Source organism: Sceloporus occidentalis, unplaced genomic scaffold (assembly GCF_023333645.1).
Source record: "Sceloporus occidentalis isolate IW3139 unplaced genomic scaffold, rSceOcc1.0.p SCAF_5, whole genome shotgun sequence".
In the NCBI taxonomy this organism is placed as follows: Eukaryota; Metazoa; Chordata; class Lepidosauria; order Squamata; family Phrynosomatidae; genus Sceloporus; species Sceloporus occidentalis.
This window is the reverse complement of record NW_028316985.1, coordinates 49,822,433-49,841,618: the sequence shown is the minus strand read 5'-3', so window position 1 is coordinate 49,841,618 and position 19,186 is coordinate 49,822,433. Positions and strand designations below refer to the sequence as shown.

At 40.3% G+C, this 19,186-nt stretch overlaps 2 protein-coding genes across 8 annotated transcripts in view; one reads left to right on the top strand and one right to left on the bottom strand.

The window, feature by feature from the left end:
• Positions 1-6,570: 6,570 nt before the first annotated feature.
• CCDC59 (coiled-coil domain containing 59) lies at positions 6,571-12,719 on the bottom strand. Of its 2 annotated transcripts, XM_089524023.1 has the most exons (5): positions 12,490-12,569; positions 10,549-10,794; positions 9,853-10,075; positions 8,207-8,306; positions 6,571-6,894 (listed from the first exon to the last, which is right to left on the bottom strand). In XM_089524023.1, exons 2-5 carry the CDS (start codon positions 10,583-10,585, stop codon positions 6,733-6,735), a joined length of 522 nt encoding a protein of 173 aa, XP_089380149.1. In that variant the 5' UTR covers positions 10,586-10,794; positions 12,490-12,569; the 3' UTR covers positions 6,571-6,732. The 2 variants fall into 2 exon arrangements, with proteins under 2 accessions (XP_089380149.1, XP_089380148.1); XM_089524022.1 differs by lacking the exon at positions 10,549-10,794 and having other exon boundaries at positions 12,490-12,719.
• Positions 12,720-12,839: 120 nt separating this feature from the next.
• Positions 12,840-19,186, top strand: part of METTL25 (methyltransferase like 25) — a 51,043-nt gene continuing 44,696 nt past the window's right edge. For 5 of the 6 annotated variants that reach the window (XR_016281227.1, XM_089524018.1, XM_089524016.1 and 2 more), the window contains exons 1-2: positions 12,840-13,151; positions 17,049-17,207. Coding sequence is in view for 5 of the 6 variants with exons in the window: in XM_089524018.1 (XP_089380144.1) it covers positions 12,872-13,151; positions 17,049-17,207 (439 nt within the window). In the remaining variant the exon portion in view is untranslated. Of the gene's footprint in view, positions 13,152-17,048; positions 17,208-18,014; positions 18,865-19,186 lie in introns of those variants that run through there. The other variant, XM_089524021.1, reaches the window with a different exon arrangement.

Here is a 19,186-nt window from a genome sequence, read left to right as displayed (position 1 = left end):
CATTCCCTGAATAAGGTCCTATAGGCCTCCCCCCGCCGCACTGGCAACGGGATTGGCTAACCTGGGGCCTTTTGTTTTTATGTTTTGTAATATTGTTATGATGTACGATTTTAACATGTATGTTTATTGTGTTTTAATTGCTGTGAACCGCCCTGATCTGATGGAAGGGCGGTATACAAATAAAAATTTTATTTATTTATTTATTTATTATGGTTAAGTCTGACTATAAAACTGTCAGAGGATCGTGATTTTTCAATCTCTTGGAATAGTGGTATATGACTGTATCGTTCCCTGAATACTGTTGGCATTCTAAACTTAAATTTAGGCATGAGGAGGGGGGAAATGCTAGCCTTACTCTTCTTCTCTCCATACCTGTCTCTCTCTTACTCTTCACATGTCTAGGGCAATTTTCTGAAAAGGGGATGCTTCTTGTTCAGTAGAAGTACTCTGTGCTATTTTATGCTCTTCCCATATATAAGGGTTTTTTCCCCCTCAGAGGGAAAGTAATAAGTAGGGCAACAAGTAAGCTAACATGTTACTTTTTCCAGCATTGTGACAAGTAACAGTGTGTGGATGCTTCTTGGCTTTGTAAACAGTGCAACAAATAACAGGAACAAATTTCTTAATAGCACACATGCACACATTTCCAGTTTCTGCAACTAAGTGAGTATTATGTATACCTTGATCATATTTTTAGGTAACTTTCAGTTAATACTGCATAATCTATTAACTATGACCAATATATTTATGAGTTTATTTATTATCCAGCCTTTCTCCTGACACAGGACTCAAGTCTACCAAAACTTAGAATATAATAATTTTGCTTATCATAAGATAGACCCAGTGTCACTGATCATCAACTATACCCACACCTAAAACCTCTCCAGCGGGTCAGGAAGGATCCATGTTTCATTCTGGAAGATAAACATTACCCTAATCAGTACTGTTTTGTTTTTATTTGTTCATTGTCTCAGGCAGTCTTGTGGGCTGGGAGGTAATACAGAAATGTCTTAAATAAACCAAGGAGATATAAAGGAAATAAAATATAAATTAACTAAAACAAACAAATAAAATAAATATAAAATAAAATAAACTAAATAGATATAAAGGTAGCAAACATGAGTCTCAGGGATCATCCACACGGGTCAAATAAAGCAGCTTCTAACTGCTTTGAAGCCTGGCTGTATAGATGACAAATGAGGCAAAACCAGGTGGAAAGTGAAATAAAGCCAAATTCCAGGACTAAAAACCAGAGCAAAAAGAAACTGATACTCTGACTCAAGGTGGAAAATGTCTATCATTGCACTGGCATATAAACAGCTCAGCACCAGTGCAGGACTACAGCAAAGCCAAAACACAAAAGCATGTTAAATAGTGCAGCTCTCCAATAATGCAGTGCATGCTATTACCACATACACAAACCAGACAGTCCAATGGGGGGGGCACATGGGGTAAAGAGAGCATCTATTGGGGCCTTCCATGATTGTGCTTTGTCCCTATATCATTGGGCACACAGATGCACAGTAAAGGCAGTGCATCATACATGTCAACAGTCCGGCCAGAGAGAGGAGAAGGAGAGGAGCGGCTTGGCAGCCATTTTGAGACCGTGTGCTTGAGACCGTGTGCTCATTGCTGAAGGGGCGGAGCTTCTGTGAGTCACATCTGTGAGTCACAAGGGGGCGGAGCTAGCAGACTAGCTTTATATACCACCTTCCAGAGCCTTCCAGAACAGTCCGGCCAGAGAGAGGAGAAGGAGAGGAGTGGCTTGGCAGCCATTTTGAGACCGTGTGCTTGAGACCGTGTGCTCATTGCTGAAGGGGCGGAGCTTCTGTGAGTCACATCTGTGAGTCACAAGGGGGCAGAGCTAGTAGACTAGCTTTATATACCACCTTCCAGAGCCTTCCAGAATAGTCCGGCCAGAGAGAGAAGGAGAGGAGCTGCTTGGCAGCCATTTTGAGACCGTGTGCTTGAGACCGTGTGCTCATTGCTGAAGGGGCGGAGCTTCTGTGAGTCACATCTGTGAGTCACAAGGGGGCAGAGCTAGCAGACTAGCTTTATATACCACCTTCCAGAGCCTTCCAGAATAGTCCGGCCAGAGAGAGAAGGAGAGGAGCTGCTTGGCAGCCATTTTGAGACCGTGTGCTTGAGACCGTGTGCTCATTGCTGAAGGGGCGGAGCTTCTGTGAGTCACATCTGTGAGTCACAAGGGGGCAGAGCTAGCAGACTAGCTTTATATACCACCTTCCAGAGCCTTCCAGAACAGTCCGGCCAGAGAGAGGAGAAGGAGAGGAGCTGCTTGGCAGCCATTTTGAGACCGTGTGCTCATTGCTGAAGGGGCGGAGCTTCTGTGAGTCACATCTGTGAGTCACAAGGGGGCGGAGCTAGCATAGCTTTATATACCACCTTCTCTGCCTGAGAATTCTAAATACCCCTCCTTAAAACTGCCAATCCCAGAATGCAACAGGAGGCAGCTAGAGGAGTCAAAGTGAAATAGTAGCACTTTAAGAGTATAGTGTGATAAACATCCTGATTGCAATGAGGGAAAATGTCAATCAGTTTGAAGTGTAACCCACCAGTGTGGTGTTCTGGTGGAAGAAGACTATCATGTTTTAAGTGCTGGCTTGTGCTGTGCCTTGTGCTGCTGCTTCATACTCTGTTGTGAGTGCTGCAGCAATGATAAGGTAAATGGGAGGAGAATGTATTTTGTACCATAAGGCCAGTGGGTTGTAACACTGAGATTTTAAAAAAGTGATTGAAAAGAAATGTATCTTGGTTACTTTTGAGAAATTGGAAAGTTGCTTGTAAAATCATACCTATAAAAGTTTAACTTCTTTGATGGGGGGGGGGTAGGAACAATAACTAATTATGAGTTTCTTAAATGTAACTCTGAAGGTGCATCTACACTGTAGAAATAATGCAGTTTGAGACCACTTTAAGTGCTGTAGCTCCATCCTATGGAATCTTGGGCTTTGCACTTTTACAATGTCTTTAACCTTCTCTGGCAAAGAGTGCTGGTACCTCACAAAACTACAGATCCCAGATAAACTACCTTTATCTTTACCTTTACACCATTTTATGCAGTTTTTCTCTGTTAGATGTCACAGCTGCTATAAAACAGATCCCAGGATTCTGTCGCATGGAGACCTGGCAGTGGGGTCAAATTGCATTATTTCTACAATGTAGATGCACCCATAGTTTTTTTTTTAAATAATAACTTCTGAAACACTCAGCATGACATCATTCTTGTCCTAAGGTTCAAAAATTAGCAGATTTTCATTCTGAATAAACTGAAAATAATTAAACAACTTTACTACTGCTGACAGTTTTTGGTTGGAAAAGCAGGTTCCCTTTTTAAAGATAAGGGGTCAGGATGGGGTGGGGGTTTGATTTAGTCATTTGTATTTGGGATGTGGTTTGTTTTTTCCCCAGTCCCTCCCATGCTACACAAAAGCTTGGTGCCTTAAGATAGGACTATGGTATGGTCCCTGAAAACCTCCAAAATCAAATAGAACACTGGCACATGCCCCATTCATCTGAATAGGACCGCTGCCCCTTGCGCTCCTGCTCAGCTTGAGCACATACGCTCAAAAGCCACATATAATGTGTTTCTTTAGAACAAAGGAAAAACAGATTTAAAGATAAAGTATAAATACACCATTATTGGGGATGCAGTGGCTTAGTGGTTAAAACGCCAGTTCTAACAATCGGAAGGTTGGCAGTTCAAGACCCGAGTGCTGCATGATGGGGTGAGCTCCCATCACTAGTCTCAGCTGCTGCCAGTCTTGCAGTTCGAAAGCATGCAAATGCAAGTAGATAAATAGATACCACTTCTCAGTGGGAAGGTAACAGCGTTCGGTGCAGTCATGCTGGCCACAAGACCACCGGAGTAGTCCTTGGACAACGCTGGCTCTTCGGCTTAGAAACGGAGATGAGCACTGCTCCCTAGAGTAGATAACGACTAGATATTCATGGCAAGGGACTACCTTTATCTTTACCTTTACACCATTTTATGCAGCTTTTCTCTGTTAGATGTCACAGCTACTATAAAACAAAACCCCAGATATTGAATATGTTATTTTTCCACATATAGTGTAAATTAATTGTAAAACATTTAAGAATCAAATGTGGAAAGAAAGGTAGATTTAGGACAATTTTTATAACTAAATATTGGTGATATAGTGTAACATCTTTGATAGTCTGATATCAGAAATAGCTGCTGTTATTTCTCAATATGCTGATAAGTAAAGTTCAACATGTATTACAATTTTTCATAAGCAATGTTTTGAGATGAACAGTTCATCCAGGCATTCTGAATTCTTGTGACAGTTTAGAAACAGAAAGGTGTTTTTAAAGACACAATGAAGAATGAAATGCTTTCAAGATTGTTGCAACAACCACAGAAATTTGGTAGGTTCCAAGCATTATTATTTGATTTACACTACCATTTCAGCCACAATAGTGGCTTTTCACTGCTTGCTTTAAAAAGAGAACAAAACTAAAAACCCTGCTCGTCACTTTCTAATGTCTAATATGGAAGACCTCAGTGCTTCCCCATTTCACCCATGGAAAGTATCTCGTATGGCAAAAAGATGCTATGCAGAGCTTTGAACTGAACAAAGTACCACTTCCAGTAAGACTGATCACATTGCTAGAATGAATTGCTCACAGAAATGGCATGATGGCCTCAGCAAGTTCCTATTGCACTGCACAAGCTATTTTTTTTTTAAGAACATAAAGGGCCTAAAACTGAAATTATTAGCCAGGATCCAGTGGAGCTGTCCCATTGGAGGGAAGGAATAACTTCTCCTCCTCTCTAGTTACCTGCTCATCCTTAAACCTTCACTGGACAGATCAGAAACCTTCTATGTTAAGGCTTTTTGGAGCATGGAGGGCTGTAGAGGGAAGGGAGGAGCAAAAAGCTCTGTTACACTAAGATAATTTTTGATTTTGACCAGTGACTGAGCTTTTTCTAGGTAATTTTGTTAAATTACAAACCCTTAATTCCACATTGTGCCTTATAATAGCATTGGATCTAGTGAAGTCTGATTGTACTTATTCTTTGAACGATTGTGGGTATGTACATTATATTTTGCTGCTCAAATTCAGCTCCATGCCTCCACCCAGTGGGGTTTTGTCAACAAAGGATAAAAACCAGAAGTCTCTAAAAGAAATTAGACCACATGCAACATTTAAAGCATAAATAAAGAAGTGAAATCTGTGTCTTCCCTGCTTCTCTGCAACTGCAATTATATCTGGAGGTGTACTGCATACCATTTTTACAGGGAACCATGGGAGTGTGAATGGCTACTTCTCAAAATTAGTTAACTGTGGCTTTAATAGTTCTACAGTATTGGCAATGGTTGCTGCACACAAGCCAAGTACTTGAATGAAGAGCTTAGAGAAGGTATTTTTTCAGAGAGCAGTTACTAGAATTCTATGCTGGGGGAATTTTAGGAGTTACTGTTCAAAAATTATAAAGTGAAGTTGAAGGCTTTTAGAGCCAGTGTCCGTAGTTTTGTGGGTTTTACAGGCTATCTGGCTGCACTCTGGAAGAATTTATGCCTGACCTTTCGCATCTGTGGCTGGCATCTTCAGAGGGTGGTGGCATGGAAGTGTGTAGGGTGTGTGTGTATAACCCCCACACACACACACACTTGTGTGACCCTTGATTGGGAGGAAGTGATTTATAGGTTAATCTGTATATTGGTCTGTTGTTGAATGTAAAGGCCTCCACATGGGAGGATATGAGAGGTGGATCTGTGTCTATTTAATTCACAATCCATTGTCCCTGGGAAATTCCCCTGACCCTGGGTGGTGTTCATTTGCATGAACTGAATCTTGATTTCGGTGTTCTTCAGGACTGGTAGCCAAACTTTACTTTCAGTGTTTCTTCTTTCATATTGAAGTTGTCCAGGTATTTGTGGATTTCAATGGGCTCCTGTGCATTCTGGACTGATAGTTGCTGGCATAGTGCAGAATTGGACACTACGTTTAGTGGTCCCTACGTAGACCTGCTCACAGCTGCATGGTATGCAGTAAACTCCAGAGGCAGTGAGAGGGTCTACATAGGGTGCAGCATTTGATAGAAACACAAATCAAAGAACATGAGAGACACTGCAGACTGAACCAGTCAGAAAAATCGGCAGTTGCAAAAAACATTATAAACCAACTTGGGCATAGAATGCTATTTGAAAACACTGAAATTCTGGACTTTGCCAGCAACTACCAAGTCAGAATGCACAGGGAAGCTCAATACCAGGGAATTCTGGAACTGCAGTTTTGTCAGAGAGCCTCTGGTGCCACAATAAACTATGATTCCCAGGATTCCCTAGTACTGACCCAGGGCAGTTATAGCAGTCTCAAACTGGATTATTTCTGCAGTGTGTTTTGGACCTCAATTGAAAAAGACTTACCACTTAGGAAAGTGTGAGTGTGATTACATTACTAAGTAATAATAACCTGGACATTTTAGCTGATTCTTAAAAGTAATATTCAAAGAAAGATGCTTTAATTTTAAAACGTCAAATGGCAATATGAGATCCAGATGAACAAATTAAAATAGAAAAGGAGTTTGGCAATAGGTTTTATTCTTCAAATTTCAAGTCTTCTCATCATAATTTAACAAATTTTCAACAAAAACTCATATTCCAAAAATGAAGGGAAAAGGTCTTATGGGGGGGAGGGGGGGTTAAAAGCATCTTTGACTAAACCAGTAAAAAAGATAATAAAAGTTCATGGATTTTGCTGTATTTTCTGAAGGAGATACTCCATTTGTAAGTTTAGATTTGGCTGTCCTTTTTTGGTTCTTTTACTTAATATTTTATAAGCTTCCATTTTCTTCTGTTTGTATAGTTTCTGTGCTTTCTCTCTTTCTTCCCTCCTTTGTTTGGCTGCCTGAAACACAATTTGAAAGTATTAAGTAAGTCACTGTGAATGCTCATTTATGGGGTTGTAGAGAAGCAAATCATCAGCCAAATAGTAAATTTCTAAGCCTAAAATGAGTAATTTTAATTATATACACTCTATTTGTAGTTTACAGTAGCATTTCCAGCCACAAGGCAGCAGATGTCCCTTACCACCACATGTCTACTATTCAATGTAGTAGTTCATATTTTTTTAAAAAAGGACAAAAAATCCCATGTTAATGAAATCACAACAACTGCTGGACCCCTAAAAAATGTCTGCTTGCCCTTCAAAATATTCCATGCAATAAGCAAGCGCTGTTAAGAAGTGGTTTCTCTGGAGACTGGAAGATCATGTGCTTCCTCTATACATATGTGTATAGGCCAGCCAAATCTGGATTTGAAGCATCTGGACTGGAAGCAAGGTCTTAGGTACAGACGTATTCAAGAATCAACATCAGGGTGTGGTGATTCTTTTCCAAGTTTCACATTAAATTTCAAAGAAGTTATCCAAGATACTGCTCCTATTATGGGGGTATGGTTGATCACCCTTGATCACTCTTTTGAAGTCTGGAGTGGATGGAATCGATCCATCATCCCTGAGAAGGAAGCCATTAGCTGCTGGTGACCTGGATATTTCTCCCCCTTCCCCCTCCCCCCCCCTTCCAGGCCTCTTGTGTAGCTTTACTTGGCTTTCTGGGGACAATCCATTTCCACCTAGTAGTGGTGGCTCTTCATTCTAGTTGCCAGCCTTGTACCCAATCTATCATGTCTTACCCACCACATTCAAGTAAAAGTATATCTGATCACATCACCACTTGTTTCAATGTATCTCTGCTTTGAAATGGTAGACAACATATCAAGAGTTCTGTCATCCAGTAACAAAGTCAACTTTCAACTGGTCTTCTCACTCAAAAATAAAATAGGTATATCCGCTTTCATTCTTGCACCCATTTCCTGCATTTCAGAATAGAGCATGGCTTTTTAAAGTAGGCAACATGCTGCTGAAAGCTTCTCCTCAACGATATGTGATTTCATCTTCTTCAGAACAGTACTCTGAGATACATGCATAGTAAATCTCGAGCTCATACCAGGACCAGAAAATAGAAGAGGATAGTAAACATCATCCTCCATTCCCTAGGCCCATTTCAAAATGTTTGCTGGCAAGATCTGGTGGGGTGGGGTGACGGGGCAGGCAATGGTGACCTTTGCTCTGTCCTCTCAGTACTCCAAAGTGCAATTTCTGTGCAATTTAAGATTGTATCAAAATATATAGCCCAAGATTCAGCATAAAGTTTACATACCTCTTTTTTCTGATCTCGCTCAGCCTTTATTCTTTCATAATCTTCCTTTGCTTTCTGGTTTGCTGTTTTTGTTTTAAACTGTCTCCGAACTGTATTGGATCTGGATTAGACAAACACACTGGAGATTAAAATGAGTGCATTAACACTGTCTGGTAGATAAGTGGCCAGTATTTATGAAATGTCAGTGAACTAAGGAAGAAATAGATCTCCTTTAACCAATTAGACAACAGTACAGTGGTCCCCCGGGTTACGAAATTAATTCGTTCCGCGGTTAATTTCGTAACCCGAAAACCTTCGTAACCCGAATTCCCATAGGCGCTAATGGAAAAAAAGCCGCGGCTCCGCCGCGGCTCCATTTAAAACAGCGCCGGGGTTTTTTCGTAACCCGAAAAAACCTTCGTAAGCCGAAGCAATAAATCCCTATGGGATTTATTCGTATCCCGAAAATTTCGTACCCCGGGTAATTCGTATCCCGGGGTACCACTGTAGAGGCTGTAGGAGTGTGTGTTATTTATGGGAAAGGACAATTAATGTTTAATTATTTGGCCTCCCAATAAGCTTGACTGAAGACTGAATATTAAGGTGTATTCCAAACACTAAAAATAGCCCTCTAAAACAACAGAAAGGTTTTGCTTAGCTGGGACAAACATAAACATGAATCCTAAACAGACTGATTTGAAAGTTATTCTTTTTGAAAAACCATTGTTAGGACCAGACTGTTAAGAGAAATAAGCAACTTTTATTTTATTCTCCTCAATTATAAGTTTCAATTTGAAATATACTACCTCAGACACATGGGATCACTTTGGAACCTGATGACTGGTCGACTTTGAAAATGTCTGAGGTAGCATATTTCCTTTTCAAAATACAGTGGTTGTATTTGTACATCAAACAATCCATGGTGTGCTTTGTTAAAGTCTTGTGACGTGCACGTTTCCTCTGCCAATAAGCCATGGTTTGTTAACCAGGAAAACCCCCACAAACTGACCCTATGGCTTGCTACTGGTTTTGAGGTCTAAACGCACAGCCATGGCCTTTTCCTCTGAAACTGGAAGTGATTAAAAGGGATGTATGTATGTGAAAGATACAAATAAGAAATAACAAAGACAACTTGTGGTTTCTTTGGTTATTTATTGTGCAATCCATGGCATAAGCAACCAGTTATGGTTAATTCAAACCACAGCTTATTGTGAACATGCTCAATATGTACATAGTAAGGAGAAGTCCACTTTAGAATATACCCTCAAAACACCAGAGAGCAGAGCTAGGCTCACAAAATAAGTTTTTTGACAGGGATATATATATATATTTATATATATATATAAAACAAAACAAAACTTGTTTTATTTCTACATTCAAGAAGTGTGACAAGTGTCTAAATGACAGTTGATACACATTTACAAAAGTTCATTTCTAAAAGGCTTAAACAAAATTGTACACAATAGCCATGGTAGCTAAAATATGACCAAAAATTACCAACTGAACTATTAGTTTGCTGGTGCATGTCATTCTATTTTTTGATCCACACTTGGAAAATGATGGATTCCACTTAATGAATAAACTAATTTCACCTGCTATAAAAAATAAACTAGACTTAAATGTAAAAGGAAATAATAGTAAAATAGAAGCTGTAAGACATTTCTTACTTTGGTGTTGGAGACTCCTTTTCTTCCTTTACACCTTGACTGTTATTTCTAGGTCTCTGTTGTTTCTTAAGTATTTCTTCTTCAGCTAAATAAAGATGCTTCAAGTGCTCTGGATAATCTTCTGTGTATTCAATCCTTTTGGAATTTGCATTGCTTTCTTTTTTCAGTAATTTCTTATAATCACGTTGAATCTTTTGTTTTCGCCAAAAAGCAAAGCCTTTACCTAAAGACATCAGAATATTTGATTTAAAGAAATATGTTTCATAAAAAAGACACAACTTTTGGTGAATATTGTCCCCCCCTCTCCCGATACTGCTTGAAATAATACTACTTTGCAGAAGTCTATCTAAAAAAGGATAGCAACACTACTAGTAGTACTGCAGCCAGATAGATAAATTAAAGAAGAACCTTTACTCTACAATCCTATGTCTACAATATTTTCTGTGAGGTAAATCCCATGTACTCACAGGCAAAAGAGTTTAAGGCACATTCAGTGTTATACATAACATGTTTTTTCATTAATCTTGAGCAGTCATTGACAAGGATATTTGTCAATATCATGATGGGAACAAATCTTTTGTTACATCAAGTAAGCTGGGGTATAATAAGTAAATCAAATGCAGATTTGCGGACTATTCTGGAGTGATAATTCTCCATATTCTACTTGCTCTAAAGGAGAAACAGTGCTGAACTAACCTTTATTTTCTGACTGAAATCTGTATGTAGTGTTCATGCCACCTCAAATACGTAAGGTACCTTTTGCTTATTATTCTGTCAGTAGAGAAGACAGCCTTGAGTGGGAAAGCAGTTCAGACTACTAATAGTGAAAGGGCATCTGAGGGCCATGTGTTCATGCATTAAGAATTGCTTCATTCCAGTTCAACCATGGCTCAGTGCATGGGAGATAACTGCCATTGCAAGCTCCAGCTAAAGAAACCTTCCCTGTAATCAAGAACATGTGACAGTTTACGCTAGGCCTTCTCTTTTTGCAGACATATGCCAACCACAAAACAATAGGAGACTCTGAACTGCTTTAGAAGATGAGAGCTATGCCCCCTCCCAAAATTAAAAAGTCCAAGACATGAATTTACAGTGCAGTCCTATGTATCTACTCATGAGTGAACTCCAGCTGCCAGAGCCGGACTTATTTCAGTCATATGCAAGTGACTGGATGAGAGCAAACCAACTGAAACTTAATCCAGATTCCAGCCAAGACAGAGGTGTTCCTGGTCAGCCGGAAGGCAGATCAGAGAATAGGGACTCAGCCTGTGTTAGATGGAGTCATACTCCTCCTAAAGACTCCCTGTCCAGGGAGACCCGAATGGCCCTTCCTTGATGGCCTTCTGCCGACAGTTTAAGACTTTCCTCTTCTGACATTCTTTTAAAACAGAAAGCTTTTAAAGAAAGTCCTTTTAAAGAAAGTTTTTAAAGCATGAGCTTTTATCTTTTTAATTGTATTCTATTTTTTTTAAAAAAATGATCTGTTTTAATTTTGCGACAGTTTAATTCTATTTCAATTGTCCCTTCTGGATATTTTTAATTGTACGTTTTTAGACTGAGGGCCCAAACAGACAGATCACAATAAGGCTGCTTCGGATCACTGTGGAGGTATGCTTTTTAAATGACACACGCATCTTAAGAGGCCAGAAACTACGCCAAAGCTTTGGTGTGGCTTCCGGACTTTTAGGACGCATGCATCATTTAAACAGCATACCTCCAAAGCGACCCAAAGCAGCTTTATTTTGGCCTGTCTGTTCGGGACCTAAGATGCTTTGGATCCCAATTTTGGGATGAAAGCAGGATACAAATTAACATAATAAATAAATGAATGTGTATATGAGTGTAGCTTAACTATCAAGGAAGGAAGTAGAACTATTCTAACCTTTGGCGGAAATCAGGATTTCATTCTCTCTGGTCCCAAATGCAGAGCAGAAAGGAGACTGCTTTGACTGCTCTGGGTCATTGCTAGGGAATCCTGGGAATTGTAGTTTATTGTGGCACTAGAGCACTCTCTAACAGAAGGCTAACATGTCTCACAAAACTACAATTCCCAGGATCCACCAGCACTGAGCCAGGGCAGCTAAAGTTGGTCTCAAACTGGGATTGTTTCTGCAGTGTGTTTGGGACCTTGGTTCAACAGAAGGTTTTGTATCTGAACGGCGTTTTCTTGTACCATAAAACAATGCGTCTTAAAAAGTAGGAACTGGCAGTGGATACTGGCCTCAATAACTGGAAGACAATAATAACGGACACTCATTTAATAATGATTACCAATAATAAGTATATTTAATTATATATAATATTATATATATTATATCAGCATTATTATTAAATTATATAATTATATGCTTATTAAATAATAATAATAATAATTAATATAATATACTAATAATTATATGCAATATAATATATATATATATTATATTACATATAATTATATTATTATATAATTATATAAATATTAAATAGTAATAATATAATATATATATTACACATAATTATATTATTAGTATATTATATAAATATTAAATAATAATTACATATTATATATAATACTATATATAAATATATATAATTATATTATTGTTAAACACCAATAATCATTTAGAAACCGGGGGCCCCCTTTTCCTCTCTCACCCTCCTGGACGCTTCCCCTCGTCAGTCGGGGGTCCCTCCTCCACTGACGTTTCTGGCCCAAGCCAGCCTTCGACTTTCTCGAGCCGCCATTCCCTTTCATTCCCGAAGGAACGCTCCTCTTCCTCACCGGCGCCATTAGCCAGCCAGCTTGCCCTTCTCTTTTCCCGGCTTCGTCGCGATCATTCTACGTCATCAAAGAAGGGCTTCCTCGGCTTCGTCGCGCTCAATGTGCGTCACGGAATAAGCTCCTCCTCCTCCTTTTCGCCTCCTAGCGAACCGGCACGGATTAGTTTCGGCGCTCGATTCACCCTGCCTAGGCGCCTTGACAACGGGCAGCCCTAGCCGATCGCCGAGCCATCGTCCCCTATAAGCGTGTGCTGCCATGGCGCGACCGAGAGCCGAGGCTCTTTCAGAGGAGCGGTGCCCATTGCCTCCGGAGCCGCCTGCCGAGGTGGTGGCCGCCCGGTTGCGTGCCGTGGCGAGGTTCCTGCGCCGAGTGCTGCCGCTGTGCCGGGCCCACACGGTGGAGTTTTACACGCGGGGCCTGTGGGAGAAGATGGTGGCGCTGCCCCCGGAGACGGTGCTGGAGGCGCTGAGCGGAGAGAGGCTCCGGAGGCTCCTGGAAGCGCCGCCGGCAGAGAGGCCTTTGGAGGAGGACGCCGGTAAGACGGCGAAAGTGGTGCTGCTGCTGGTTGTCGCTGTACATCAGTGATGCTCAGAGTTTGCTCCTCCAGCTGCTATGGACTCCAACTCCCAGCAGCACGCGCCGCCAAGGCCTATAGCTAGGAATTCTGGGAGATGAAGTCCTTATTATCTGGATGTTCAGGAGCTGAAAATGAAACTACTGTAATACATTAAGAGCAAGGCTCTCCTGGGTGGCAGATATCAGGTCAGGTCAGATCCTCTGCTCTGGAATGTGAAAACCCTGAAGTGGCTTCTGGTTCAAGTTGTTAGCCCAAATAGAAAGGGAATAATGCAGAGGTAACAGAAAACATCGGCCCCATACAGACAGGCCAAAATAAAGCTGCTTCGAGTCACAGTGGAGGTATGGTGTTTCAATGATGCATGCTTCCTAAGAGTCCAGAAGTCGCACCAAAGCCACGCTCCAGCCCTAAGGACTGGAGCTTGGCTTTGGTGTGGCTTCTGGACTCTTAGGACGCATGCATCATTGAAACACCATACCTCCACTGTGACCCAAAGCAGCTTTATTTTGGCTGTCTGTAACAGGCCTATGTTTTCTGAGTGGGACTCGCACCATCATCTTGGATTGGGAAAAGTTTGTGAAAAGCCCACACTTTTGCCACTGGATCAGCAGATTCTAGCTACGTTTTTCAGCTTATTCAGCTCTTCAGCGCCAAATCTTAGATGACCTGGAAAGGTTACTGAAAATTGCTACCGCAGATTAAAGTAGTTTTCTTTTCTTTTAAAACAGAGCTGGCCAACTTTTATATTCTTTTCTCCCTCTTTCATTTTCTTGCCAACTTTTTTTCATGCATGCTTTTCTGTCAGGAACATTGTGCCTTATCTCTCAGGATACACAGGGCACCCTCACACAGATCTATTCAGAACTAAGTTCCATTGAATTCAGTGGCATTTGTTTCTGAGTAAATATGCAGAGACCTGTCTATAAACATCACTGCTGGTAAAGGCCTCCTTTTCAATTTTTCTGCTGTTTCTCTAGCAAGGGAATGGGCCCAAAGTAAATTTAGACACTGAACTTTTTCTTTTCTAGCTTTATGGATAGTATTATAGATCTGAAGTCTTCAGTGCTCTCTTATGTTTATGCCATATTTTGGCTTCCTTTTGACATAATGGTTTAACAGTAACCTTACTGTCATGATTTCTAGTCCTCTAGATGCCAGCATCCTCTCTCCTTTCTTTTGGTGAAAAACAATAATCTCTGTATGCGTAATAATTTATTGTTGCTCTTGTTCGTAGCTTACATTTCTATTTCATTCCAGCAGGCATTGTATGTGCCTCTGTTGTAACTGTAAATTAAACTGTAACTTGACCCAAGCTGGACATAGTTGAATGCAAGTCTAACTTTTAATAAAGCAAAACTAAATTTTCCGTTTAATCAGGAAAAAAGATATTAAATAATTCCTGTCATAAGTTTACCTTTGTATAATAGCTAGTTATTTTTTGGTTTAGTTCACTTATATCCTGCCTTTCTCCCAAAGTGGGATCCAAGGCAGCTTACAATAGTTTAAAAAACAAAAACAGTTAAAACATGTTGGGGCATAGAGAGACGCGCTGTGTCCACTACGACCATGTGCAGAGTTGATCCATGCAGGCAAGATGCCAGGAGAAGAAGGCTCTTGGAGAGACATCTGCAAAGGATTCAGGCTGAGAAGGAAAAATTCCTCCCACACAGGCTGACCAGCCTTGAGCTCCCAGCTTGAAGAAATAAACAATGCTGGACAGCAAGGCTCTCACTCGAACAACGAGGGCTTTAATCACTTGTTGCAAGCTATTTACAAGATCACACAAAGTACCAGACAGCCGTCTTGGATACTCACAGCTATATATACAAACAGACAAAGTGTTTCGCCATTCACCAACCACAACAACCCAACAACGGAGATTGTTACCTTCTCCCTTATATAGACAGTCTTCTGTGAAATCATGTGGTGTCTTTGTCACCAATGAAACCTTGCTGGTTTCATACTCAGTGCCTGTTGCATCATACTGTATCCCATGATGCACCCCTTCACTGATTTCACCTACTGTGCATGTTGCATCAGATGTCCCATGATGCACAGCTTCCAAATGCTGACTCATGCACACCTGCCACTTGAGCTGTAGTAACCTCTGCTCCCGTTCCACCTAGTGGCCACATCCATGTCATTTCCAGGCCAAGTGTGCTACATGGTCCTGACAGAACATTGATTATAAAAGTTAAAAAGAAAATGCTAATGGGAAGAGAGGAGGGAGGGGACCAAGTGGGCCTCCCATGGAAGGGAGTTCCGCAGCATGGGAGCAGCCATGGAGAAGGCTCTCAGGAATCCACATCAACCCTCCCTGTGAGTGTGATGGGACTGTGAGAAAGCCCTCAACCTGCAGATCTTAATGCACACCCTGGTTTATATAAGAAGATACGGTCTTTCAGATAGTCTGGACCCAAGCTGTGCCACATATTTGCATTTCATAAGTAAATACATTCTAGCAGTCTCATGCTGTGACTCTTTCTCTTATTGTCAAAACTCACAGCAGGATAAGTCAAATGTGATGAAATCTGTCTATGTGTATCCAGTTTCTGTTGGTTTACCATGGAGAGATCATTATATTTGATGGCAGTCACAGTAGACAAGAGTTTAAGTTTCATTATCTAAAGATGACTGGTCTCATTCTTGACATTCATATGCCAAGTTCATACAACAAGAACATATCAAGAAGTGTTCTATATATCTGCCTCTTAGTAAACACCAATATTGGTACCTTTTCTTGCATGAAGTAAGTTTCCGTAGAATTAATAATTTTGTAATTACGTTTCAAATAGTCCCATGGCAAGAGCAAGCTATATACCTTCTATTACACCCAGGCCAAGTGGAGAATGGGAGAAGGCAGATTTAATGCACTCACATCTCATTTAGATAGGAGTAATCACATCATTCCCTTTGCACTCATCTTAGAATCATACAGTTGGAAGAGACCACAAGGGCCATCCAGTCCAACCCCTGCCATGCAGGAACTCTCAATCAAACCATCCCCAACAAATGGCCTTCAAGCCTCTGTTTAAAGTCTTCCAAAGAAGGAGACTCTATCACTCTCCGAGGGAATGTCAAACAGCCCTTACTGTCAGGAAGTTCGTCCTAATGTTGAGGTAGAATCTCTTTTCCTGCAGCTTGCATCCATTGCTTCGGGTCCTAGTCTCTGGAGCAGCAGAAAACAAGCTTGCTCAAGCCTCCTCAATATGACATCCCTTCAAATACTTAAACAGGGCTATCATATCACCTCTTAACCTTCTGCCTTGGTGGTGCAATGGTTAAATGCCTGTATTGCAGCCACTCACTCAAAACCATAAGGTTGCGAGTTCAATACCAGCGAAAGGGCTCAAGTTTGACTCAGCCTTGCATCCTTCTGAGGTTGCTAAAATGAGTACCCAGATTGTTGGGGGCAATTAGCTTACAGTTATAGACCGCTTAGACACGGTTAGTTCAGTATGAAGCGGTATATAAATGAAGCTGTTTGTTTGTTTTGTTTTTCTCTTTTCCAGGCTAAACATCCCCAGCTCCCTAAGTCGTTCTTCATAGGGCATGGTTTCCAGACCTTCACCATTTTGGTGGCCCTCCTTTGTATGTTTAAAGTAGGGAGTGTGTTATTAAGATGTTCATGTTAGAGAGGTTGATTTAATAGTATCCTGAGTGATAGCATACATGGGAATGATTGGTTTAGTTATCTCTGTGGACTCTAAAATTAAAATTTGAAGCACTCCGACATTAGTTAAGGCAAGCAAAGTCTTACACCTTTATATCTGTTTCAAATTTTTGATGCCTCATTTTGTGACAGAGGACACTCTTTTACTAATATAATTTGTTTTCTTTCTTTTTACTACACAGGTGAGTTTTACAGTATTTTTTGTGAAAATTCTCAGAGGCTGGTCAATGTGCAAGCTTTTGCTTTAGCTGCGAAATATTACTCTGTGCCAAACCTTGGAGTGTGCATCCCATTGGAACAGATGCTTGAAATTCTGAACAGGAAACAGCAGCCAAAATCTAGTAAGTTATAACCTTGGAACATCTTTTTATTTCTCCTTAAAGCCTTCCCTTTACTAGGCAATCTTGCTTTGCATATGATATTTCTTAGTTCTATTTTCATTTTTTCCTCTTTATTGTTAATGTATTTACCCTTTTGTTCAAAAAATGAAAGTAGTGAAAGCTACACTTTGACAGCAGAATTTGTTGCATGGGTCCAAAACACACTTCAGAAATAATCCAGTTTGAGACTACTTTAACTGCCTTGGCTCAGTCCTAGGGAATCCTGGGAATTGTAGTTTATTTTGGCACCAGAGGTCTTTGACAGAGAAGGCTAAATATCTCACAAAACTACAGTTTCCAGAATTCCCTAGCATTGAGCCAGGACAGTTAAAATCCACTCAAACTGGATTATTTGTGCAGTGTGTTTTGGACCATGGTTCTAGATTTTGACCACAATATAGTGGTATGTAATGTGGCATAATGTTTTGAACATTGAACTACAATCTGTAGATCCTTTCTATTGTGGCAGGTGCTTGGGACTTTTGTTATCCTACCGCTGCCACCAAAATAGGCCCACCAAAGATTTTAAACTATAGGTAGCGTTGCTGTTTTTAACATCACCACAAGCCAAGTGATATATGAAATAGAAATAAAGGTTTATTGAAATACAGAATGGAATAAATGTAACTTATTGTCAAAGCTTGCAATAATATAAATAAATAACTGGTGTTGTCAAATCCCCTTTTTGTATAAAAGCCCACAGGCTATTAACAACAAATAAGGTACGCAATACAGCCCTATTTTCTCTAAAGTCTGTTTGCAACCCAAGTCCTTTCCTTCAGACTCAAGAGAATCCCAATTTCAAGTCCCCTCAGGACTGCTAACAACCCAAGCCCTCACTCTGGCTTGGCTAGAACCTTTCCCCAAGAGTCTAAAGTCCCAACTGAACTGTACTCCAACTGTCAGCCACCAGTTGGTTTTTCCTCTTCTCAGCCAGCACCTGATTGGCTGAGCGTTAGCTGCCTTCTCATTGGTCAGCTGGAGGTTCTATTCACCACACCCTCTAGGTGACCTTGAGAAAGTCACACTCTCTCAGCCTCAGGAGAAGGCAATGGCAAGCTTCCTCTGAACAAATCTTGCCAACAAAACCCCATGATAGGCTCACTTTAGGGTCTCCGTAGCACACAACACACATGCAAAGTTTTGTTTATTTGTGTCCCCCACTTGCAACTTACAGTCACTTTTTAACTGCCTTTTAGCCTAGCTTACCTTTCTACAGCTACTTACTTTCCCCGTATCTTAGTAGGTCGAAGCATTCCTGGAAGATGTAGCTATCAAAATGAGACAAATAATTTCAATATAATTAGAAATTACACATAAAAAGAACAGAACTGTTTCGAAATACATTTCTTACCATTTAATATCAAAAGAAGACTCATTAAGTAGGTTGAAATTACTAACACTTTCTGGAGAGGCAAATAGCAAACTTCAGAGCTGTAATGTTTTTTTCATATGATCACCGGGACTTTTAAAATTTGAATGTTTTCCAGACTTTCCTATGTACTTTTCTCTACTCCAGAAAAGAGACACATCTGTTAACAGTTGAGGAATGCTCTCCAGCAAATTTGATTTTTTAACAGTAACTTGCATATGGAGAGGAATGTTACAACATCCAAATGTACTGTTCTGAAAAATTCTCTTTCATATGTTTTTCATGATTTTACTTATCATAAGGAGAAAAATATGCCTGAGAGATTACTTTGAAGAACTACACTGCCTGCTTTAGAAGTAACCCAAATAGCTTGGAAACATGTTACCCACTTCTAGTGTTCCATTAAAAGAAATGTATTTCTTGTCTTAAAAACCAAGTTACAGCTATTTCAATATACCCTAGGCTTTGTGAAGCATCAGTGGCAATATAGAATCTTTAACTGTTGGTGAAGTTTCTTCAGTTAAAGCATCTTTATAACCGCCTCCTTCAACAATAAATTCATATTGTT